Below are 24,698 nucleotides of genomic sequence, written 5' to 3'. Positions count from 1 at the left end.
ATTATCAAAGGATAATTTCATGCCCAGCCAAGTAAACCTGGGGACCAAATCTCCTTCTGCCCGAGGCCCCATGCCCCCTGGAGCCAGCCCTGCTTCTGGAGCTAAATCTCCTCAGAAACCGCAGTTAACATAAAGTTTAACCACTGATTTATTTTTATTTCAAAGTTGTGAATGAATTTAAAGGATTTGTTTCTGCTAAGCTTGAACATCCAAACAGGAAGAGTGCTGTAACTGACGCTCCCAGCAGCCAATGGCTGTTTAGTAGCGGCGATCTGGTGGGCCAATCGGAGGCGCCGCTGCGTTGGTCCCGCCTCCCTTGGACGACGCTGAGCCGCGGCGGCAGCGGGACTCCATTCAGCACCTGTGACCTGTCCACCGCGGATCGGCCTGCTGGCACCTGACGGTAAGACCGGAACCAGACACAGCAGAACCAGAACCAGTCCAAAACCAGAACCAGGCCGCTGGAAAACAATCCTGAACACAGCGCGACAGCGGAGGCAGCAGATGCTAGCCGCGCGTCCGTCACCGCGCTGCCGCCTATGCGTCGCGCAGCGCGTCTTCCAGGGATTAGTTGGTGTCGCTGAGACCTGTTGCCGGTTCTGCCTCCTCCTGACACCCGCCCTCAGCCCCCAGACCTCCGACCGCGTGAAGCGGCAGCTCGGCTTCATCTCTATCGGTGATTCGGTTTAACGCGAACCCGTCCGGTCGCGGCTCGCGAGGAGAACCGTCTTTGTCACGAGTGGGCTCGTGCAGTGTGACACAGGGAGGATGTCTGGATGAAAACCCAGACACCCGAACCAGTCCTACCAGAACCGGACCGGTTTCATGGCTCTGGATCCTGCTGGGAGTTCTGGTCTCACCTGGAGGCAGAACTGGGTTTACTGGAGCTGCGCAGTTAGAATGAATCATCACGGAACCGGCGGGGCGGACCAGAACCACCCTACCGGTTCCAGCTGAGGTCCATAAAACTCCAGCTTCAGGGCAGAACACTGTTTAGATCCAAGCTGAAGGCTAGGATGATCCAAACCCGACCAGAACCGGACCTAAAGATGACCAGAACCTGAACAGCATGAGGGTTCTGGACTGAACCAGGCCTGTTACTTAGAACCTGGTCCATCTATGTTCCCACCGATTGCCGTTTTCTGGCCGATCCTCAGAAATCCTGAGCTGCTGATTCCGGTTGTTTGTCTGAAAAGTTGATAAATCTGAAGAGCGGCTGCGTTCACACAGCAGCAGAATTAAACGGTAAGACATTTTTCTAGACGATAAATTGTCCCAGAAGTTATAGTGATAAACGATAATATTGTTGTTTTGAGACCATTTTCCAGTAATATAATGATAATAGCATAATAATGCACATTATCAAACATCAATAAACTTTAAATTCTAACAAACATTTAATATTGGAACATTTTAAATATCCAAAATAAACAAAATAACAGAAACAACAAATGAAATGAATTATGAAAACAAAATTGTTTTTCAAATAGAAGGACTGGCTGATACCAAAACACCAGACCGAAAACTTTTATCATCCGTATTTTGGTTTTGGCAGGAAGAATAAAAAGATAAATTATGCAGAACAGACGTGTTCACCCAACAACAAAATATGATTTGTGCTTTCCTATGTGGAAGTAGATTTTGTCTGGTTGTTTTAGCATAAAATTTGAAAAACATTGACACGACTCTTTCGACTGCAAACACTTTGGAAATTAGTTAGATAATTTTGTTTGCTTGAACAATAAAAAACAACTGATTACAATAAGTGCCGATAAAATCTGTGAAACAACAGAAATATGACCTAACATGAATAATTCTGTGCAGCAATGTGAACATTTACTGAGTTTGTTGGGAACTGTGATGTTTAGAGGAAGGGTCTGAGTTTACGCTGCTTTGTGCACCGAGGATGCAGCTGAAGAAAGATCCAGTGACCAACCAGCTGACATCAGAAGTGCGTGTTGTGTATGATACACTAGGTCAAATTAAATACTGTTCAAGCAGATAACTGGAAGTTGCACATGGCAACGTTTATTTTCGAACCGGAACATCTCTTCTTCTTCACAGGTTCCGCTCACCTCTCTTGTGCACAGCAAGAGCGCCACCAATGGCGAATTGTTATATTTCGTTTACCTTCAGATTATACAACCAAACAGCCTCCAACATATAGGAGCATAATCAGACCAAAAGTGTCTAACAATCTTAATCCTGGAGGTTCCATCATTTCTTTGTCTGGAACACCACGGTGCGAAGAAAGAGCAGAAAACATGAAGAGTCCAGAATAATAAAAGTGTTCAGGTGGATCGTGTGTTTCTCCGTCAGCGCTCGTTAGCCAGCCGAGCCGCCCTGATTCTGCTAATGAAGAGAATCTGCATGGAAATCAGTCGATTTGCACCTGACAAGACGAAGTCAGGGGAAAACTGGCCTGCAGGTGTTTGAAGATCGCCTTTGATTGATAAATGTTTTCATCCACAGCAGCAGTAATCAGCTGGTAAAATGAAGACAGGACTTCCTGCATTACAGAGGCACATGTGCAGCAGGTGCCATGTGTCTGCTGAGCGTTAGCAGCCGATCAGCAGCAGAGATTAATTCAATCTGCTCTGTAATCATCTTAGCCTGCAGCCTGCAGGAGGAAAAGCGAACCGAGCCTGGAGCCGTCCGCGTGTTTTCACGTTACAACCCGCAGAAACGTTCCTGAGCTCTTCTGGTTTTATTATGAATCTGAAAGGAACAGAAAATAATGAGCAGGTGAACCGAACCTGTCCAACAACAAATATCAAAATCAGTCAACACAAAAAACCTCAGCTAACTTAAGGATGCAACAAGCTACTACTTTTGTTTTTGATTAATCAATTGATTAATCTTTTTTTGCCCCGCAGGGGGTCTTCTTGTGGGCTCTAGTGTCCATTTTTTCAAAGTAGAAGAAGACGTGCGGTAAACGTCGTCAGGTCCGGGAGTCGAACCCGCGACAGCCGCGTCAGGCCACGTTTGCCTGAATGTGGGTCGCGCCAACCCCTCCGCCACCACGTCACGCCCAGCAATTGGTTAATTTTGACTTTTAATCAGATTAAAAAAATATCTACGTTCTGCCGCCTTTTTCATACAATATTAGAAGAAAGTTTGTTGACTATTAGTTGATTAAATGATTAATAACTGGATTACAAAATGTTCCTAAAAGGTGGTTTTATTTTTATTTAACGTAAACATTTATTTTAAACCCGGTGCTTATTCATAGGAGGTTTTCTAAATGTTTCTATTTGTGTACAGCTTTGCCTTCATGATGCTCTGATTATGTTGTTTTTTCAGCTGTTGATCTTTTTTGAGTCGATTCATCGACTTCTAAACTAGTTGGCGATAATTTGAATAATCAATTCATCCAATTAATCGTTTCAGGATTGCTAGCTTCCGCTAACTAAAGCCAACAAACTGGTTCTCCCTCCTTCAGATTCATGTGTTCATCTTCATGCGTTGATATCGATGTGTTCATATTGTCGTTGCTGATGGAGGCGGGTCTTCCAGGTCTCTGCAGGTGAGGATGGCCAAGGTGAAGCAGGTGGGCCTCCTGGCCGCCGGCTGCCAGCCCTGGAACAAAGACGTTTGCGCCGCCAGCGGAGATCGCTTCGCTTACTGCGCCACGTTAGCCATCTACATCTACCAGGTGAGGTCATGAGTACCTCTCCATGAATTCATTCATTCATTCATTCATTCATTCATTCATTCATTCATTCATTCATTCATTCATTCATTCATTCATAACTATCACATATTCAAACAAAAATATTTATTCAGTAAATAAATCCAGATAATTAGCTTCCAAGGTAAATATTTAGCTCCATGAATGAAGAGCTAACTATATGGCAGTGACCTACACAGTTAGCTCGGAGCTAGCTGAGTTAGCTCTAATATTTAGTTAGCTAACTAAATGTTTAGTTTGAAGCTAAATGTCTAAATGCCAACTAAACCATGTTTGTTGGTTTAGTTTTTGTTGTGGGTTGTTCAGGAACAACTTAATCTCCTGTTAGTATATGTACTATATATAGTGCAGTGGTGAGTGTCCCCGCCTGCCAGGGTTCGATTCCCCGACGGGGAGTGAAGTTTGTTTCAGGTCCCTCTTGAAAATGAGATCTAGATCTCAACGGGGTTTACCTGATTAAATAAAGGAAAAAAACAAACAACTTAATCAATTTAGTAGGGCTATTTGCACCAGATGTTTAAAACAACTTTTTAAAAAATGTGGTCGATATGTAGTGTGCTTAGGAAAATCTAACCATATAGTCAAACCTGTAAGTACATTTTTGAACCTGTGTGAGCAAAATCTACAATAAATTATTTTGACTTATAGAGATCGTGGAAGCTGTAAATTGTATAATCAGCATCAATACATCATCAAATATTCAGATTATTCTGACATACAAGCTTCTTTTGTTGTATATTAACTTGTCATCTGAGAGAAATGTGGCATAAAATATACCTTCTTCAATATGGAGGATTATAATACACACCGTTTTAAATTTGGCATATATCAAACAAAAGAGTAAAGGTTGGAACCTCGTTTGTTCACAAATATTTAATGTCTCTTGAAGCAGCTGCCACACATGATTGCTTCAGGGAGAGAGAAGTTGCTCAGCGGTTCAGTTAGTCTTAAATAACTTGTTGGCAGATGAAACATGTTAATCATTACCATACTTTTCCAATCACAGACTGGTAACTTTTTACAGGCAACAAACAAGTAAGACAAATGTTACTAATGTGTAAAATATAAAACATGCAGAACATTTTTATAAATGTTTCTATGTATACTTGTTTTATTCAGATATACTTCAACAGTTATGAAAAAACTTTGAACACATTTTGAAAACTGTGACTTTGAAAAATGAACCGTCATTTTTTTATTTTGTGACTAATTAACAGAAATTATTGCACACAACCTTTAAAAGTCATATTGATCAAATTTGAAATACCAGCCGCCGTCTCCAATGGTTGTTGTTTTTCTGTTGAAAATGCAACTTCCTGTTTTTGATTAGATTTCTAAATTTCTGTCCCAAAAGTCGCAGCACATGATGTTTTCAAGTGAACATCATCGGATAAAATTAGTTTTTTGTTATAAGTGAAATATAACTAAAAATGGTTTGAAAATGTGAGCAGGAAGAATCAAACGTGATCCAGAAAGTTCTCCTCTGACGGCTGCTGACCCGTCTGAGGAGGGAGCTGCTTCCCAGGACTGATCCCTGAGGGACTCCCTGGCTCACCTTTGACCTTGTGCGGGTAAAGCAGATGTTTGTTTGCGTGCAGCTGGACCAGCAGTACAACGAGTTCAAGCTGCGCTCCATCATGTCGGAGCACAAGAAGACGATCACGGCCATCAGCTGGTGTCCCGACAACGCCGACCTGTTCGCCTCCGCCTCTGCCGACAACTTGCTCATCATCTGGAACGTGGTGGAGAATAAGGCCGCCGCCCGGCTGGACAACACCAAAGGTAGGCGACCGACCGGGACTCTCACCTCTGACCTTTGACCACCTCTGACCTTTGACCTCCGTCCTCTCCAGGCGTCCCCGTCTCCGTCAGCTGGTGCTGGAACTCGGCGGACGGCGTGGCGTTCGTGTCGCAGCGCGGCCCTCTTTACGTCTGGGACTACCGAGGGTCTGATGCGGCGGTCACCGTCCACAAGGAGGCGCACTCCTTCCTGTCGGACATCTGCCTGTTCCGCTGGCACCCGAGCAAGAAGGGCAAGCTGGTGTTCGGACACACAGACGGCAGCCTGTCCGTCTTCCAGCCCGGTGAGTCCAGACCCGCGCTCTTTTATGTTGAGCTTTATTTAAACAGTCTGCATTCATTTCCAGTTATGGTCTGAGAGTTTGTTTAATGGGTTCCGTGGTTTTCAGCCTGAAAACGCTTGAGAAACACTGATCTAGGGAGATTGACCTTTGACCTCTAACCTGCTCACTGAGGCCTGTAGAGTCTGGAATGAAGCGTTGGGTTTGGACAGAAAGCTCGTCGTTTTGGCTCAGCATAGCTTCGTAGTCTGCAGCTTACAGTTTAGATTTTCAGATATCTGGAAGGTAATTATGATTTTATGGTAACTCAGCCTGCCATACATGGTTGTTCCTTTGACCTTTAACCTCTACAGTCACATGGTTCTGTAAAAACTCTCAGAAAACAGCGACGTTCTGATACCAGAGATTATAATTTATAGTTTTGAATACTTGAGTATTTTTATAAGTACTTCAGTACTTTCTCATGTTAAAACCTTTCACTGAGTAACTTTCGATTGTAGTTGAGTACCAATACTTTTACTCAAGTACTGGAGCTGAGTACTTTGCCCTAAACTGGTCGTTTCTCTGACCTCTGACCTTGGGATGAATCTTCTCTCAGGTGTTTTCTTCTCTGGGGGATGATACACTTTGTATGACCTTTGACCCCTTCTAAGCAGTTCTACTGCAGTTTCCTGTCTGACCTCTGACCTCTGCTGTGTGTCCAGGCAGTAAAAGCCAGAAGCACGTCCTGCGTCCAGAGTCCCTGGAGGGGACGGACGAGGAGGACCCGGTCAGCGCCCTGGAGTGGGACCCTCTGTCCACCGACTACCTACTAGGTCCGGTTCCGACCCGAAGCCTCGGTGCAGACGCAGCCTCGGGTTCTGATTGGGTTCTGATCCGCCGTCTTCTTCTTCTGCAGTGTCCAACATCCATAACGGCGTGCGGCTGGTGGACAGCGAGGGACTGTCCTGCATCACGTCCTTCTGCTTCCCGTCCGCCGCCGCCTCCGTCCAGTGCCTGGCCTGGGTTCCCTCGGCTCCGGGGATGTTCATCACCGGGGGTGAGAGGCGCTGCCGGACCCTGGCTCTGAATGAAACCTGATTTGTGGTGAAACGTGCTGTTTCTGCAGACTCGCAGGTCGGCGTGCTGAGGGTCTGGAACGTGTCTCGCTCCACGCCATTGGACAGCTTCAAGCTGAAGAAGACAGGATTTCACGCTCTGCACGTGCTCAGCGCCCCGCTGGCCAAAAGAGGTAACTACACCTCCGATAACCTAACACAGGGCTCACCAACACGGTGCCCGCGGGCACCTGGTCGCCCGCAAGGACCACATGAGTCGCCCGCAAGCCCGTTCTAAAAATAGGACAACTCACTAGTGAGCTTTTTTATTCTGTTGCTATTCTTTTTTTAATCACACTTGCATTTATATAGCTTTAAAAATGACAGTATCTTAAAAATATCCTCATTATACATGACGTTTAGAAAAGTTAGGGTGAACTCTGACTTACTCTAGTTCTAATTCAATGGTCAGTATTGTGCGCATGAGAAAACCAGTGCCAATGTAACGTAGGCTAGCGGACACAGCGAAGATGGGTGCTGAATGCATTTTCTTTCCCCAAAAATATGGCTGAAAAAAGAAAGAAAACTTATCACTTTAACGAGGAATGGGAGAAGGAGTTCTTTTTTACGGTTGTGAAAGAAACCTACGTGTGTCTCATTTGTGGGGCGACCGTAGCGACGGCAAAGCGGCACAATATTGAGAGACATTTCACTACGTGTCACAAAAATTACCATGCTAACTACCCACCGGGAAGCGCAGTATGTGCAGAAAAAGCCAGTGAGCTAAAGGCAGCTTTGGGTAAGCAACAATCTTTTTTCACGAGGGCGGGAAAAAAGTCACTAAAAGCAACCGAAGCCTCGTTCAGAGCTACACATTTTCTGATCAAGAAGAAGAAGGCATTTTCAGATGGAGCAGTTGTCAAAGAAGCAATGATGATAATAGCTAACACTGTACTTAAAGATGACAAAAATGGAACCGATCTAATCTGTACTCTCTCCGACGTCCAACTGGGGGCATCTACGATGGCTAGACGAGTGTCAGCTATGTCTGGTAACCTGGGCGATCAGCTGGACCGGGATCTGGCAAAGTGCAGGTGGTTTAGCATCCAGTGCGACGAGTCCGTGGACAGCAGCAGTACAGCTCAGCTGTTGGTCTTCATCCGGATGGTGTTTGAAGATTTCTCCACAAGAGAAGAACTCCTGACACTTAAAGTCAACTACGAGGGGAGTTGACATTTATAACACGCTGAAGGAGTTTTTCGTGCAGAAGAAGGTAGCATTGGAAAAACTGGTGGCGGTGACAACAGACGGGGCTCCTGCTATGATCGGCCGACATACAGGTTTCATCGCTCACTGTAAAGGTGACCCAGACTTCCCAACATTTCTGCATTATCACTGTGTCATTCACCAGCAGGCGTTATGTGCAAAAGTGATCGGCTTTGAGCACGTGATGACTCCCGTTGTAAAAATCATTAACAACATCCGCTCCAAAGCTAAACAGCACAGGATTTTCAAGGTGCTATTGGAGGAGATGTCAGCTGAATATGGTGAACTGCTGCTACACACAGAAATCCGATGGCTCAGCAGAGGACGAGTTTTATTTCGTTTTTTGTCACTTTTGGGTGAAATCAAAGAGTTCATGCAGTCCAAAGGCGAAGACGTCTCACTGCTAGAAGACACAGAGTGGACCCTTGACCTTGCATTTTTGACGGACATTACTGGGAAACTAAACGTCTTGAACTGCGAGCTGCAAGGCAAAGGTAAAACTGTTGTTGATATGATAAGTGCTTTAAATGCATTTAAAGCCAAGATGAACATTTTCTCTGTGGATTTACAGAGAAAAAAAGTGCTGCACTTTCCCTCTGTGAGGTTGGTGCTGAAAAACAATGCTTCTGCATCTGAGACATTTGACAAAGTTGCAGAAAAGTACTGTGAAGTCATAAACAGACTTGGGCAAGAGTTTGAGAATAGGTTTTGTGATCTTGATCAGCTTGAGCCATGTGTGTCATTCATTTCCAATCCTTTCATGAATGTGGACACAACATACTTTGCTGAGAAACTAAGTGCAACATTCAACTTGGATGCTGGACAGGTGGAGATGGAAATCATAACATTGCAAAATGACCTACACCTCAAAGTTTACCAGACTGCACCAAACTTTTGGTCCCTTGTTGACACAGAGAAGTACAGTGGTGTATGCACAGCAGCTATGAAGGTTGCCAGCCTGTTTGGTTCAACCTATCTCTGTGAATCAGCGTTTTCTGACATGAACTTCATTAAGAACAAACACAGAACATGCCTCACTGATGCACATCTGAAAGATGCACTCACAGTTGCAGTTTCAAGTTACACACCAGATTACAGTGCACTGGTGAACAGCATGCAATGCCAGTCTTCTCACTAATAAAGAAACCAATGCCAGATGTTAGTGGCAACATGGCAGTGTCATGGCAAAGTTTAATTAAAATATTGAGGAATTGTGTTCAATTTAAAAGTGTGTTCATGACATATAAGTTATAATTTTGTTAAAAATGCAGCAGATTTGGTCATGAGTTCAAAATGTGACAAGATTTATTTAAAAATATGTAAGTTGATTTTTCTTTAACATTACATAATTGATAACTTTTTGAAACATGGTGCAACATAGTTCATGATTTGCTAAAAAAATGTTTGTGAGTGGCTAGTGAAAATTGGACATTTTTCCTATGAAATGTAGTGATGTAAGTGATTATCTAAAAATGTGACAATTACTGAGATTAAAAGAGATAAAGTGCTGAATATTGATATCTGTTTCCCACCTTGTTTTCATTGCTAATTATTGGGAGAAACCATTAACATGATCAGTGTCTTCTCATAGATGAGTATCATTAATCATTATTGATAATGTATAACTAAAGGCAAACTGAGTAAATTTGTTATTTCAGAAGAGCGTGTCAAACTGGTGCCCTTTGTATGACTCAGTACCCATGAAGTAGCTCTCAGTTTCAAAAAGGTTGGTGACCCCTGACCTAACATGTAGACTGAAACTTCATTTATAGTTAGTCAATTATTGAAATCTCAGCTAAATTAATCATTCATTCATCTTAGACTGGAGTAAAAAATTTTTAGAAAAGTCCATTTCAGAGCCGCAATTAGGTCAAAACTGTCCAAAAAAACATTTTTCTATAAACAGCCTCAGCCTATTTTTTCCGGTAAATCCGTTCTTCCCACTCGGATCGTCAGTTTTCTTGCTGGACTTTCTGGACCAATGTTCAAGCTAACCGCCTCTGCTCCTCTTTGCAGCTCAGAGCTCCAGTTCTCCCAGTAAGAGCCAGCACACCAGTTCCACCAGCGAGGCCGTCCCTCCGCCGACCCTGTCCCAGAACCGGGCCTTCTCTCTGCCGCCCGGTCACGCCGTCTGCTGCTTCATGGACGGCGGCGTCGGACTCTACGACATGGGGGCCAAGAAATGGGACTTCCTGAGAGACTTGGTACGCCGCCGGCTGAGCGGCTGGCAGGACAGGAAGCGTCTCGGTTCGCTCTGACGTCTGTTTTCAAATTCCAGGGCCACGTAGAAACCATCTTTGACTGCAAGTTTAAACCCGATGACCCCAACCTGCTGGCGACGGCCAGTTTTGATGGAACCATAAAAATCTGGGACACCAACACGCTGACAGCCGTTTCCACGTCGCCTGGCAACGAAGGCGTGGTTTACTCTCTGTCCTGGGCTCCAGGTGGATCAGCTGCTAACACACCGCTAATATCAGCTAATGTTAGCATACCAGTTAATGTTAGCATATGAGCTAATGTTAGTATATGAGCTAGTGTTAGCATATGAGCTAGTGTTACCATGTAACTGTTAATTTATCAGCTAATGTTAGCATACCAGTTAGTATTGACTTTTCAGTTAATGATAGTATATCAGCTAATAATATTAGCATATTGCTAATGTTCGCATACTAGCTAATACTAACATATAAGCTTATGTTAGCATTTGAGGTTATGTTAGCATATATGCTAATGTCATACCATACATTGCATATACTAGCTAATGTTAGGATGTTGACAATTATTTATCAGTTTATGTTAGTTTATAAACTGTAGCTGCTACTACCTGTGTTAATGGGTCCTACTGTGTTAAAGTTAGCTAATAGTAGCATTAGCTAAACTGCTAAGGTGAGCTAATAAGTTAACGCTACCTTACTTTTATTGTGTAAAGGTAAACATGAGTGATTGGATATTAATGGGAAACAGCTGGAGGTATCATGCTCAGCATGAGGAGCAGGGCAGTGAGACGGTGGTGAGGTGTGAGGCAGGACTGGCAGCAGAGAGCATTGTGGGTCGGGCGAGTTTGTTTGTGCGGTCCTTCTGTGTTTCTTGGATCTGGAACGTGTTAGTTTGGATGTCAGGAACCAGAAGGTTGCTGTGGTTCTTCATGGGAAAGCAGTTTTTCTCTGCTTGTTTCTAAGGAGACCTGAACTGCATCGCGGGAGCGACGTCTCGTAATGGAGCGTTCATCTGGGACGTCAGGAAGGGGAAAATCATCACCCGCTTTAACGAGGTCAGTTCAGGTCTGCAGACTTCGTGAAGCTGGAGAGGTTCTAACTGCTGCTGTTTCCCTTCAGCACGGTAAGAACGGGATTTTCTGCATATCGTGGAGCCACAAAGACTCCAAGAGAATCGCCACCTGCAGCGGAGACGGGTTCTGGTGAGCGCTGGTCCAACCGGGTTTAATCGCACAGCGATGCGGCGGAGCGTGTTTCATGTTCCTCTCTCTGCAGCATCATCAGAACCATCGACGGGAAAATCCTGCACAAGTACAAACATCCTGCTGCCGTGTTCGGCTGCGACTGGAGCCAGAACAACAAGTAAGACCTGAATATCTGTCCATCCATCCGGCCGTCTGTCCATCCATCGGTCTGTAGCTGTAAGCAGGTTATTTGTAACTATCTAATAAGGTTTGGTCTAAAAACTCAGTTAATTGATTTAATCCATTTTCCTCTGAATGGCTCGATATCTATTCATAGAACCTTTAAATTGATCATTTTCATACATCTTTTCCCCATAATGCAGCTAAATATTTAACTTAAATATTCACTTTGAACCTAAATATTCCTGGTTCTGGTTAAAGCAAAATATTTAAGTTACTAGCTAAATGTTTAGTTAGCAAGCTAAATATTTAGCTTCATAACTAACTATTTAGTTTGAAGGTAAATATTTAGCTTTAAAGCCATGTGTCCTCTGCCCCCTCTGTCCCCTTCGTTCCCTCCGTTCCCTCTGTCCCCTTCGTTCCCTCTGTCCCCTTCGTTCCCTCTGTCCCCTTCGTTCCCTCCGTCCCCTCTGCCCCCTCCATTCCCTCTGCCCCCTCCGTTCCCTCTGCCCCGTCTGTCCCCTTTGTTCCCTCCGTCCCCTCTGCCCCCTCCGTCTCCTCTGCCCCCTCTGCCCCCTCCGTTCCCTCTGTCCCCTTCGTTCGCCCCGTCCCCTCTGCCCCCTCCGTTCCCTGCAGGGACATGATAGCAACCGGCTGTGAGGACAGGAACGTGCGTGTTTACTACCTGGCCACCAGCTCTGATCAGCCGCTCAAGGTTTTTACTGGACACCTGGCCAAGGTGTTCCATGTCCGCTGGTCGCCGCTCAGGGAGGGAATCCTCTGCTCCGGCTCTGACGACGGGTGAGGTTCTGCACCAACTGGGCCTCTGGCTCAGAAAGCTGTTCTGGTTCTATGGTTCTGGTTCTGTGTGTGAGCAGAACGGTCCGGATCTGGGACTACACCCAGGACGCCTGCATCAACGTTCTGAGCGGACACACGGCGCCGGTCCGAGGCCTGTTGTGGAACACCGAGGTTCCCTACCTGCTCATCTCAGGTACAGAACTGCTGGGACCAGTACTGGACCAGTACTGGGACCAGTACTGGACCAGTACGACCTGCTGGGACTTGCAGAACTATTTGTCCATAAGTTTGACTTCCAGCTGTAGTTTGTAACTTTGATAAAATAGTTGATATTTCTGTGAAATGTGTCTTAAAGTCGTGACGGTTTGATTTGATATCTGTGACGAAGTGGATCTCTGGGCTCTGATTGGTTGGTTGTGGTGAGGACGCTGCGTTTATCCAGACGTCAGCAGCAGCTCCTTGTTTCCCCAGATTATCCGTCTCATAACAAACTGCCACAACATGGAGGCAGATTCAGCTGATATGGAAAAGCATTTTAATAAACTACTGCAGCTTTAAGACGGGAACGGTCCGTCCTCATTGGTCTCTGGTCCCGGTCGGTTCTGCAGGGTCCTGGGATTATACGATCAGAGTGTGGGACACCAGGGATGGGACGTGTCTGGACACCGTCTTCGACCACGGAGCCGATGTCTACGGTGAGACACCGAGAGACACCAGGAGCCCCTGCTGAGGCTGTCCAGTTCTCTGAAGTCCTCCCTGTCCCCCTGTCCTCCTCTTGGTAACCCTGTGTCCCCCCCGGCCTCCTCCCTGTCCCCCTGTCCTCGTCCCGGTCCCTCTGCGTCCCCCCAGGTCTGACGTGTCACCACAGTCGTCCCTTCACCATGGCGAGCTGCAGCAGGGACAGCACCGTCCGTCTCTGGTCCCTCACGCCCCTCGTCTGTCCTCTGCTGCTCAACATCCTGACGGAGACGCCCTGGGACCGGATCATCGGGAACACGGGTGAGCCCCGCAGGAGGCCTGGTTCTGGCCCGGTTCTGGTTCTGACCCGTCTCTCCCTGCAGACGCGGCCATGGTCCCCGGCTCGCCACCGCTGCTCTGTGGGAAAGTGTCCAGAGACATCAAGCAGGAGCTGGACAAGCTGAGCGGAGACGGCCGGTCCAGGAAGCTGCGCTGGTTCTCCGAGAGTTTCTGTGTGAGTTCAGGCTCAGCAGGGGGTCTGATGTCATCAGGCTCAGCAGGGGGTCTGATGTCATCAGGATCAGCAGGGGGTCTGATGTCATCAGGATCAGCAGGGGGTCTGATGTCATCAGGCTCCTCTTCATCAGGCAAACTTCCTTGGTTAAACTTCCAGTATCTACACTCAGCTTTGATCTTGGATCAGAAACAAACCTGCAGTGTTGCTCTGATTCATGTTTGAGAAATCCTTTAGTCTCCATAGCAACCATTCAGCTGCTAAAAGCCTGGTGGACCTAGCCCCGCCTTCGAGCCGCAGCTCCTCCCCCACTCAGCTCCTTCAGACTAGCCAGCAGCTGCTGGAACTGCTGAGCCCAGAGCAACGCTGGTAAAAGCATTAAAGGGTTAATAGAGGAGCCATATTGGGATGACTTCCTGGAGGCGGAGCTTCAGACAGGACAGCAGTTTCTTAAAGAGACAGAGACCCAATTTCAAGGCGTTAAATCAGGAAGTGAATTTCTGTTAAGTCATATTTAATTTTTGTAACAACTCAAGGTAACATAGTTACATGATAAAGCTATTTGTAGCACTGTGGTGCTGGAAAACACGATACTGGCCCTTTAAGAGGCTCACTGTGACTCTCATGTTTCATCTAGACCAGGGGTCTCAAACTCCAGTCCTGGAGGGCCGCAGTCCTTCAGGTTTTAGATGAGCCACAGGTACAAAACACAGGAATGAAACGGCTTCATTACCTCCTCCTGGTGTAGATCGGTTCTCCAGAACCTTGATGACCTGATTATTCTGTTCAGGTGCTGCAGCAGAGGCACATCTAAAGGTTGCAGGACTGCGGCCCTCCAGGACTGGAGTTTGAGAGCCCTGATCTAGACGAAGTGTAAAGATGTTTGAGATTCTGGTTTTATAGTTTTTATAGTTTTATGGTTTTTAATTAATTTTTAAAAATCTCATTAAAATGAATTTTCTAGCTCTGGCAGGAAATATACTTAGAAGCCTAAATATCCACATTGTTCTGTTTTTTAGTAACTTGATGCTTTGTCTAAAATCTTGCAGTTTTTCCCTGATTTGATGAAAGCTGATGTCAGAACTGATAATGTCTGCAGAATAACAACCTTTTTTCTGAGCTCTTCTTCTCGTGTGAAATATAGGCAGGGTAGCTGTCCAGGTCCGGTCTGCCGTAGAACCGGTCCCTCTGGGCCTGGAGCAGCTTCCTGCTGAGCCTGAGTGACCAGATAAACAAGCAGCAGCGGATAATGGCATAATCAGCTCACGTTGCCTCCTTACCTCTAGCGCCCCCTGCTGCTGTCCTGCTGTAACTCCAGCCCTTCTGCCATCTTTAATAAACATTCTGGTGATGAATCTCAGGGAAAATAGTGAAGCTAACCTGTAGAGGGCGCTGTTAGTTAAAAACCAAACCTCATCCAGTCTTTTTCTGACGCTTCAGTTAAAACAAGCAGCTGCATAACATAATCTCTGCATTCCGGGTAAATGTTTAATCTGCTGATGGCCGGAGCCTCCGTCGGCTGGTGGATCGGACCGTTTGGTTCCGCATGGTTCCGGATGTGTTGAGCATGTGCAGTGTCGCCCTCAGCCTCCAGGGGGCAGCAGCAACCTGTGGGACCTGGTGTTCGTCATCAACGGCCAAGACGACTCGCTGCTTCCTGCCAGCTACAGCAAAGGCGTGATGCACATGAAACACCTGGTGAAGTTTAAAACGGTGAGCCGCTCAGGTAACCCTGCAGGCTCCGCCCCCAAGCAGGCAGACAGCCAATCACAAAGAGAGGCATCTAAAAACAGCGTCTAAATTTAACAGTAGGAAATGAGAATCAGTAGTGCTTTAAACTTTACTAAACTGTTCATAACCACAGAAACTAAAAGATGTCAACATATTAAAGAAATGCTTTTATTTTGAAATGGTTCAGTGATTTCTCTGAACAGAAAAATAAAAATTTTTTGTTAGTTTAATCTGAAGTGTGAAAAATAGTAAGACTGTAAAAACAGCCCAAAAATATTTTTAATTATTCTTCAGACAAAAATGAAAAAGTTAACTAAACAAATAAACCAGCAATAAAAAGAAAAAAATCAAGTTTGAAAAGTAAATTATTTAGTGATGTGTTTTGTTTTTAATTTATTTTTTATAGTTTGAAAAATAATTTGCCATATATTTTCAAATTGAGTATTGTTTTTTCCCCTTGTATTTCTTTTATTTCTATTTTGTATTTTTATGTAATATTTGAATTAGTTAATTTGTTCATTTATCACACTAAGAAGTAGCTTTTAAAATAAAATCATTAAAATACATGTAAACAGAAGCTACCAGATGTGATACGAGGCAACACAAAAAGATTTAATTAGTTAATAACAAATTTACAATATTAACACACTTTGTAGAATTTTTAAAGTAGATTAAACTAAATGATCAGTTAAATAATGTACATAGGAAAATAGATCAAAGATCAATAAACAAAATTAGACTTTTTACTTTGCTAATCTGATAAAAAAGAAAAAGAAAGAAAGAAAACCAGAATCATTTATGTTTTAATGTTTTATTATTTTATTGTCTAGTTGTTTATTTTTTAATGTTTTATTTTTTAATTGTTTCAGTCTGAAGCTCAGGAGCTGACCATCGTTAAGATGTCGAAGTTCGGCGGAGGAATCGGCGCGCCGAGCAAAGAGGAGCGTCTGAAGGAAGCAGCAGAGATCCACCTGAGGCTGGGTCAGATCCAGAGGTACTGCGAGCTCATGGTGGAGCTGGGACAGGTGAGAACCGGGTCACCGGCCCAAACACAGGTTCTGTTCAGCTCCTGTCTGTTCCCTGAACTCGCCGTCTCTTTCAGTGGGAGAAAGCCTTGGCGGTGGCGCCCGGAGTCTCCATGAAGTACTGGAAGAAACTCATGCAGAGGTAACGCACTCAGAACCAGAGCCAGAGCAGGTTCTGGTTCTGATCTGGTTCTGGTTCTATTCTGGTTTTGGTCCTGATCCGGTTCTGGCTCTGTTCTGTCAGTAACTGGGTCGTGTTTCTGCAGACGAGCCGATCAGCTGATGGCCGACGATAACGACGACGCCATCCCGTACTGCATCGCCACCGGCGACATTAAGAAGCTCGTATCGTTCTTCACCAGCAGGGGGCAGCTGCTGGAGGCCCTGCTGATCGTACAGGTAACCGAGGGGGCGGGGCACCAGGCGCGTCCAGCAGGCCGGGTCTGAGCAGCCGCTGTTTGCAGGGAGCGTGTGAAGGGAACATCCGTTCCCCGCAGAGTTCGTCCATCAACCACACGACCAACGACGTGGACAACAGGCAGCAGTACCAGAGGTACGGAGGCGGCAGAAACCCAGTAAACTGATAAAGATCCACAACACTAGCTTAGCTTAAGTTAGCTTCTTTTAGCATACACCAGATTAGTTAATTTGGCCTAGCCTTGCCCATCTTTGCTAGATTTGGTTTATCTTAACATTTCTTATTTTAACCCGCATTTGTTTAACTTGGATTATATTAGCTTTAGCTATAGCTTGGCATAGCTTGCTTTATCCCAAGTTAGTCAAAGCATAGCTTAACTAAATTTAGCCTGTCATAAGTTAGCTTATTTTGGCTTATGTTGTCATAGTTTAGGAGTTAAATTAGCTTAGCTAATGCTAATTTAGCTTATTTTAGCTTAGCACTGTTTAGCTTCCATTATAAAATAAGATTTAAAATTGCAAATAATTTAATCCCTTGTCAGCATATTTTAATTTAGTTCAGATTAGCCTAATTAGCATATTTAGCTTAAATGATTTTAGGACAAAAGCAACCTCTAAGTGAAATACTTTGTAATATAGTTTTAATTTTTTACACTAACCAGTTTCTCTGTGTTGTTTAATCTGTCAACAGTAAATCTTTATCATAAACTCAGTGAGCAGAAATAATAAGAACCGTTTCGTCTTCAGCCTCCTTCATCACGTCTGTCAGGAACTGGCCGAGTGGTACTTCCAAGATGGCTGCTCCGTCCTGGCCGCATGCTGCCACCTGGCGGTCGACAACATCCAGGTAGGTTCCTCCAGGTTCCTCCAGGTTTCTCCAGCTTCCTCCAGATTTTTCCAGGTTTCCATGTTTCTCCAGGTTCCTCCAGATTTTTCCAGGCTTCTATGTTCCTCCAGATTTCCTCCAGGTACCCTTCAGGTTTTTCCAGGTTCCTCCAGATTTTTCCAGGTTTCAATGTTTCTCCATGTTTTTCAAGGTTTTTCCAGGTTCCTCCAGGTTTTACCAGGTTTCCTCCTCAGTTCTGAAGCCATGTTTCTGTCCTGCAGTCGGCCATGGCCAGCCTGATCCGGGGAAACGAGTTGGAGCTGGCTGCGTGCGTGGGACTGGTCCTGGGAGAAGCAGCCAATCAGAGCACGGCTTACTGCCTGGAGCTGTTGGCCAGGAAGTACATGACGGCCCCAACATGGTAGACATGCAGTCCGCTTCTACGTGAGGCGTTTCCGTGTTTGCTGCTGGTCTGTTAGGACGTCTGTTGTTCTCAGGGAGCTCTCCGCTGACCTGCTGCAGATGATCCCTGATAATCACGTCTTACTGGCCAAGCTGTGCGCCTTCCACCCAGGAAGTGCTGCAGAGATCAACCAGCTGCACCAGCGCGTGAGGCGACCTCGGCCCAGATTACTGTTTGACCGTATTCTCTGGGATTTAAATCGTTGTTGTTTTTGTCGTTGCAGTGCGGCCTTCCCTCCCAGGATGAGTGCGCGGATCTGGCGGTAGCCGCGGCGGCCGACGGCGATCTGTTCTCTGCCGTGAAGTTCCACCTGCTGAGCTCTGAGCCTGAACTCGCCCTGCAGATGGGCCTCGGCTTCCTGAAAGGTAACTGTTTGCTCCGCTGCGTGTCGACTGTGAGCGGATGCCCGCTGTGAATCTCACGCTGCGTGTCGCTGCTGATCAGAGCAGCTGGCCGGATCTGATTGGACGGTGGACAGCGTTCAGCCAATCCTGGATCTGCTGAGCTACATCCGGACCGACCGCCTCGTCCTGCCCAGGCTCACCCAGTGAGGAACTCGGCTCCGCAGGACGACAGGCTGTCGCCCTGGCTGTCGTAACTGTGTGTGCGTGCGTGTGTGTGTGTTTGTGCGTGTTTGTGCGTGCGTGTGTTTGTGCGTGTTTGTGCGTGCGTGTGTGTGTGTGTGTGTGTGTGTGTGTGTGTTTGTGCGTGTGTGTGTGTTTGTGCGTGCGTGTGTTTGTGCGTGTTTGTGCGTGCGTGTGTGTGTGTGTGTGTGTGTGTGCAGGGAGCGCAGTGAGCTGCTGATCCTGTGCGGTTACATTGGAGGCCTACTGGCCATCAGACGGAGCTACTGCAGCATCGTTCCTGCTCTCTACGAGTTCACCAGGTACGAATGAACCAACACACCCGTAACCATGGTAACCAGGCTCTCTGTGTCCTCCATGTTTGTAGTCTTTCATGAGTGATGCACTCTGCAGAGAGCTCTGCTCCACCGGAGTCTGAAATAATGCAGAAAATTATAAAATTGTAATGGAATTTTATAATGTGTGTGTGTGAAATAATTACACACACACACACGGAAACGAACCAGTCACATTATGTTTATTAAGGACGTTCTGGACGTTTTGACATTAAATAAAAATGTTAATTTTTTACCCACAATTTTGTTAATAATAAAGTAGATTAAAAAGTCAAATGATTATAATAAAACATTTTTAAATAACTCAAAGGAAACCCTGAAGGTGAAAACCTGCAGCTTAGATACATTTTCCCATCTTTTCTCATCTTCTCTCCAACTTTCTGAAATTCAGAGACGTTTTATATTTACAGGTGATGCCAGTAAAATCCCATAAATGGAGAATAATATTCCAGGACAAACTTCCTGTTTTAACTCTGAGATGGTTTTAAAAAGTTTGGATTTTTATCAGGAAATAATAAACTGCTGAAGTCTCTGAACATAAAATTATAAAGCCGGAAAAACAACCAAATTACAGCGAACTCATTACTAAAACCTCCTGAGCTGTGGCGCCCCCTGCAGGTGCAGCAGCGTCTCCATGGCGACAGCAGCAGCCCCTGACCCCCCTCTCTGTGTGTCTCAGCCAGCTGCTGAAGCGGCGGGAGGTCGGCGTTCCTCTGCAGATCCAGCAGCTGTCGGCGGAGCTGGAGGCGTGGCGCGCGGCGACGCAGCCCGACAGGTCGGACAACGCCGCCGCGCTCACTTCCTGCTCTGCTGCTCGGGTCACCGTGGCAACGCAGCAGAGCGGGGGAGAGCGACGAGGAAGAGGAGCAGATTTGAGACCCGCGGGAAAATGATTCCTGGTTTTATTGTGTTTGAAACCATAAAAATCTGAAAAGTGTGGCGTGCATTTCTACCTAGCCGTAAATAGAATAGAATTCAACTTTATTGTCATTGCTCTGTCACAAGTACAAGCAACGAGATGTAGTTTGCATCTATCCAGAAGTGCTCTACGAGATATAATATTTATTTACAGATGTACAAGACTATGTATGTATGGACTAAAGTTTCCATGGTTACCATGGTTACTTCTCTGACTAACCAGCTGATTGGCTTCTGAAGGTCATTGAGGGTCTGCTCTCCACACTTTTCAGATTTTCATTTTAAAACATTTCCTCCTCTTCATCACTCTCGTCTTCCTCCAGTCCAACCAGTTCAACCAGTTCAACCAGTTCAATTTGTCTCTGTCGTCCCCAGTCCTCCATCAGAGAGTCAGAGGGAAGAGTTCAGCCGCCTGCAGAGGAAGATCCAACTCACAGAACCAGGTAACCGGACCAGAACCCTGTATGGAGCCGGGCCAGAGCCGCCGTCAGTACGGAGGGCAAACAGTCCCAAATTACAATAAATAACTCAAGAAATAATGATTTACATCTCAGTAGTTGCATAAAATTGAGAGTATTTCATTTATATATATAAATTAATTTTTCATAAATTACTTAAATGTTTTATTATTTCACTAAATAAATTAAATATTTAAATAATTAACCAGTTGGTTTGGAAATATTTCAGTCACATGATAAATTAATAAATGATTTGATGGTTTATGTTCCATGGAAGAGACCAAATAAATGAAATTAAGTAAATAAACTTCTCATTAAATAATGTAACATATTTTAAATGATGAAATTAAATAACTGGTATTTCAATCTGGAGAGACTCAGACGGAGATAAGAAGACAATTAGAAGAGTTTATTGACAAACAGGATTTAAAGTCTTTGGCGCTCGGCCCGGTGGGGATAACGGTTATCGCAGCGTTAGCGACAGGCTTCAGATGAGCATCCCGATGCTGTTAGGAACGTCATCCCCCAGGGCCTGGTGGTGGAGGTTGGGTTAGGGTGCGGGCCTCAGGACCGGGCGAATGGAGGAGAAGGGGTGGTGGTGGGTGGAGCTCGGCTGGAGAGCGAAGGACGCCATGAATGAAGGTCCTTATCAGCTGGGACTTGGTCGGTGATTGGACGTGACGTGGCTTGGTCCGGCGCCGATAGGTCGACGATTGTGGGCGGGTCGCTTCGATTAACGGGTCCCAGTGGGGATAAAAGAGTCTCCAGTTTAAATTTGCGCCTAGGCTTCATTTTAAAAATAATAATTAATTTAAAAATGTGTAAAATTATTTCATCCTGCATTTGGTTTTAACTGTGAAGACATTTAACTGGATGATCCAGATTATTACATACAACGGTTCTGATCCGGTCCAGCGCCGACTGGTTCTGATCGGATCCAGTTCTGACCATTCTGGTTCTGGTTCTGATCTGGTCCAGCGCCGACTGGTTCTGATCAGGTCCAGTTCTGACCGTCCTGGTTCTGGTTCCGTTCTCCTCCAGGCGCGCTGGTTCTGGTCGGACCCGACTACGTGACGGGCTCCAACCTGCCGAGCCATTCGGACCTCCACCCGTCCTGCTTCACCGAACACAGGATCCAGGTGAGCGCCTGTGCGGTTCTGTTCTCCGAGGTTCCGGGCCGGCGTGACGCTCCGGTTCTGGTTCTGTTTGCTTCAGGGTCCGGTGTTCCTTCTGGAGGACAACAAGTCGGCCATTTCTCTGAACGACGCTCTGATGTGGGCCAAGGTCAACCCGTTCTCCCCGCTTGGAACCGGGCTGCGGATCAACCCGTTCTGACCTCAACCGGACCGGACGCAGAGGGGGCAGAACCAATACCGGGCTGATCAGAACTCTTACTGATCACCTCACAGTACAAAGAAAGTTACATCTGCTGCAAACATTACAGAACCAGAACCAACAGAACCTCCTACTGCTTCTGTTCTAGTTCTGCTGGTTCTGCGGGGTCCGGTTCTGCCCATCCTGGTTCTGTCCCAGAAGTCTCATCCTCCATCCTCTGCTGACCTCAGTCCGACTGCCATCTTGTTTCTGGAGAGAAGAGGCTTCCAGGGTGTTGACCTTTGACCTGCTAGCTGCGGCCTGTAGGGTCAGAGGTGAAGCTCCGGGTTTCTGATTGTGTCTTTGAACTTCAGATGACCTCTGACCCCTCCCAGGTTGAAGGGTCAGAAGTCAGTTTGGCGTCGTGTGGGAACAAACCAGGGAGCAGCAGAGCGTTTCCTGTTTCCTGTTTCCTGTTTCCTGTTTCCTGTTTCGATTGGGCCAGGGGCGTCTCTATCGGGGCAGAGCGGGCGGCCGCGGCCCCCGGGGGGCAGCTGGTCGCCCTCAAGAGTCATGTTGAGTTCATACAGACATTAATATAAAACCCAGTACACCAGTAAATACAAAATAGTGTCATGATGTGGTGGTGAGGCAGCAGACCCAGGTAGAGATGAATGAGATGGTTTAATCAAAGTCCAGGCAGCACAAAGGAGGGCAGGACAAATGTTCACATCTGGTGACACAGGCAGACTGGACAGGAACACAGGTGGGTTAAATACACAGAGGGAGATCAAGGAGACAAGAAACACCTGGGAACAATCAAGGGGCGACAGGACAACATGGAGACTCAGAATAAACACAGATAAGGAACAGATCCTGACAAATAGTTCTTTATTTATTAGTTCACACTCAACCGGGTGTTTATAAAAACCAATTGGTCCGAGTTTTAAGTTTTTGTGAAATTAAACCGAGTTTTCTAGTGGATGAAACGCATCGAAGTGTTTTATTTTCCCAGCTAGCCGGCTGTGTTTGGACTAGGCCAGAGTTCGGAGGCGCCTCTGGTTTAAACCAATCATTAACCGTTTAATTATAAATATGGATCTGAGGCTCAGTAAAACGGGAAGGACGGCCATTTTAATTTTCCAGCTGTCTTCTGCTGCTCCTGGTTCGGTTCATATGAAATTATTGACTCATAGTGAAGATTTCCTTAAACTCCTGATGATGTTTTATGTTGAAACTGGGAGTTTACTTCCTCTGTACTGTGACTTTAAGAGGTCAGCTGCAGGTTGTTGCTTTTTTAGACCTGGTGTAGCTGTGACATGAGAAGTTGACCTCTGACCTCTCAGTTTTTCTTTTCCAGCTGAGCGTGTACATAGAGGGTACAAACCTGGTTATTAGACTGGAAAAACAAGAAAACTGGAATAAAGGGAAGAACGCAGACCGATGGCAGACTCTGTTTTTTAGATTCAGATTTTTTACACGTTTATGTAAAAAATATCAGTTAAAGTAACTTAATCAGATGTTCTGATGTTCAGCAGCAGGAAGGTCCTGGGTTTGAATGTTAAAACGACGAATCAGAGGAAAATGAAAACAGCTGAATCCAGACTGTAGAAAAGAAGAAACATCGATCAAATAAAACTGAATCTATTTTCTAAACAATCTGAATAAAAAGAATGACTACGTTGGGCTGGAAATTCAGATTTGTTATATTTTGTTCAAATTTGTTTTTTCCCCACATTTGCCCAGTTTTTATGAAGCATTGGTTGGAAATGTGCATCAAAATATTTGTTATTGTTACAAAACTTGTATATTTAAAATAAAAGTAATGTCCTTACAGCTCTCCATGGGCTGCCCTTATGATGGCGGAGGGCTGCCCCAGTGATTACAGGAGCTACGCTGCCTGGGGCTTCATGCCCCTGGGATGAGGAACCAGACAAAGTGCAGCCAGAAGACCTTTGCAAACCGTGTTCCCTCGCCCAGACTCGGGTCACTGGGGCCCCTCTCTGGAGCCGGGCCTGGAGGTGGACATATTTCCACTCTTTAGTTGCCCATGATGAGCGGCAACTCACCATGAGTGGGCATTCTTGTTGCCCCCCATCTTGGTGTCTGTATGTTGGGGTTTACCCCGGTGAACGAGAGGGTAGCCTTCCTCCGCCTACAGGTGAGGGGTCGAGTTCTGACTGCAGTTTGTGCTTACGGGCCGACTGGCAGTTCAGATTACCCACCCTTCTTGGAGTCCTTAGAGGGGGTACTGGAGAGTGCCCCTCCTGGGGACTCCCTTGTTCTGCTGGGGGACTTCAACGCTCACGTGGGCAATGACAGTGAGACCTGGAGGGGCGTGGTTGGGAGGAACGGCCCCCCCGACCTGAACTCGAGCGGTGTTCTGTTGCTGGACTTCTGTGCTCGTCATGGATTGTCCATAACGAACACCATGTTCAAGCATAAGGGTGTCCATATGTGCACTTGGCACCAGGACACCCTAGGCCGCAGTTTGATGATCGACTTTGTCATCGTTTCATCGGATCTGCGGCCGTATGTCTTGGACACTCGGGTGAAGAGAGGTGCGGAGCTGTCCACTGACCCCTACCTGGTGGTGAGTTGGCTCCGGTGGTGGGGGCGAAAGCCGGTCAGACCTGGCAGGCCCAAACGTATTGTGAGGGTCTGCTGGGAACGTCTGGCGGGATCCCCTGTGAGACGGAGCTTTAACTCCCATCTCCATCATTAATCAGGTGTCGATTTAAAAGGACACAGAAATATGTAACGGGTCTGGTTGTGTTCTAATAATATAAAATATGAGAGAAATGCTGTTAAATGCTGGAGTTAGAAACAGCTTCTAACTCCAGATAAAAAAAAAATATATAATATTTTTAGCCTTTCATCAGCTCAGAATACTTAGTTAATATTTTAAAAAACCTTTAATATTTATATTATACTAGAATGATCCAAGACTCTCATCTCAAAATAACCAAAATCTAT

At 45.8% G+C, this 24,698-nt stretch overlaps 1 protein-coding gene across 2 annotated transcripts; it reads left to right on the top strand.

The window, feature by feature from the left end:
- Positions 1-314: 314 nt before the first annotated feature.
- wdr17 (WD repeat domain 17) lies at positions 315-23,420 on the top strand. 2 transcript variants are annotated; one of them, XM_023334399.1, is made up of 32 exons: positions 315-403; positions 3,517-3,655; positions 5,290-5,473; positions 5,545-5,775; positions 6,477-6,587; positions 6,671-6,811; positions 6,881-7,003; positions 10,092-10,279; positions 10,354-10,522; positions 11,261-11,349; positions 11,414-11,496; positions 11,570-11,656; positions 12,295-12,459; positions 12,537-12,652; positions 13,068-13,154; positions 13,309-13,458; positions 13,521-13,651; positions 15,239-15,364; positions 16,252-16,407; positions 16,485-16,549; positions 16,674-16,806; positions 16,872-16,960; positions 17,572-17,671; positions 17,932-18,071; positions 18,148-18,259; positions 18,337-18,478; positions 18,558-18,660; positions 18,898-18,999; positions 19,712-19,807; positions 20,326-20,393; positions 21,450-21,547; positions 21,624-23,420. In XM_023334399.1, the coding sequence occupies exons 2-32, from the start codon at positions 3,533-3,535 to the stop codon at positions 21,741-21,743; spliced, it is 3,828 nt and encodes a 1,275-aa protein (XP_023190167.1). In that variant the 5' UTR covers positions 315-403; positions 3,517-3,532; the 3' UTR covers positions 21,744-23,420. The 2 variants fall into 2 exon arrangements, with proteins under 2 accessions (XP_023190167.1, XP_005814106.1); XM_005814049.2 differs by having other exon boundaries at positions 11,258-11,349.
- Positions 23,421-24,698: the final 1,278 nt, after the last annotated feature.

Source organism: Xiphophorus maculatus, chromosome 5, assembly GCF_002775205.1.
Source record: "Xiphophorus maculatus strain JP 163 A chromosome 5, X_maculatus-5.0-male, whole genome shotgun sequence".
Lineage (NCBI taxonomy): Eukaryota > Metazoa > Chordata > Actinopteri > Cyprinodontiformes > Poeciliidae > Xiphophorus > Xiphophorus maculatus.
The sequence above is the reverse complement of the archived record's forward strand: the minus strand, read 5'-3'. Positions and strand labels throughout refer to the sequence as shown.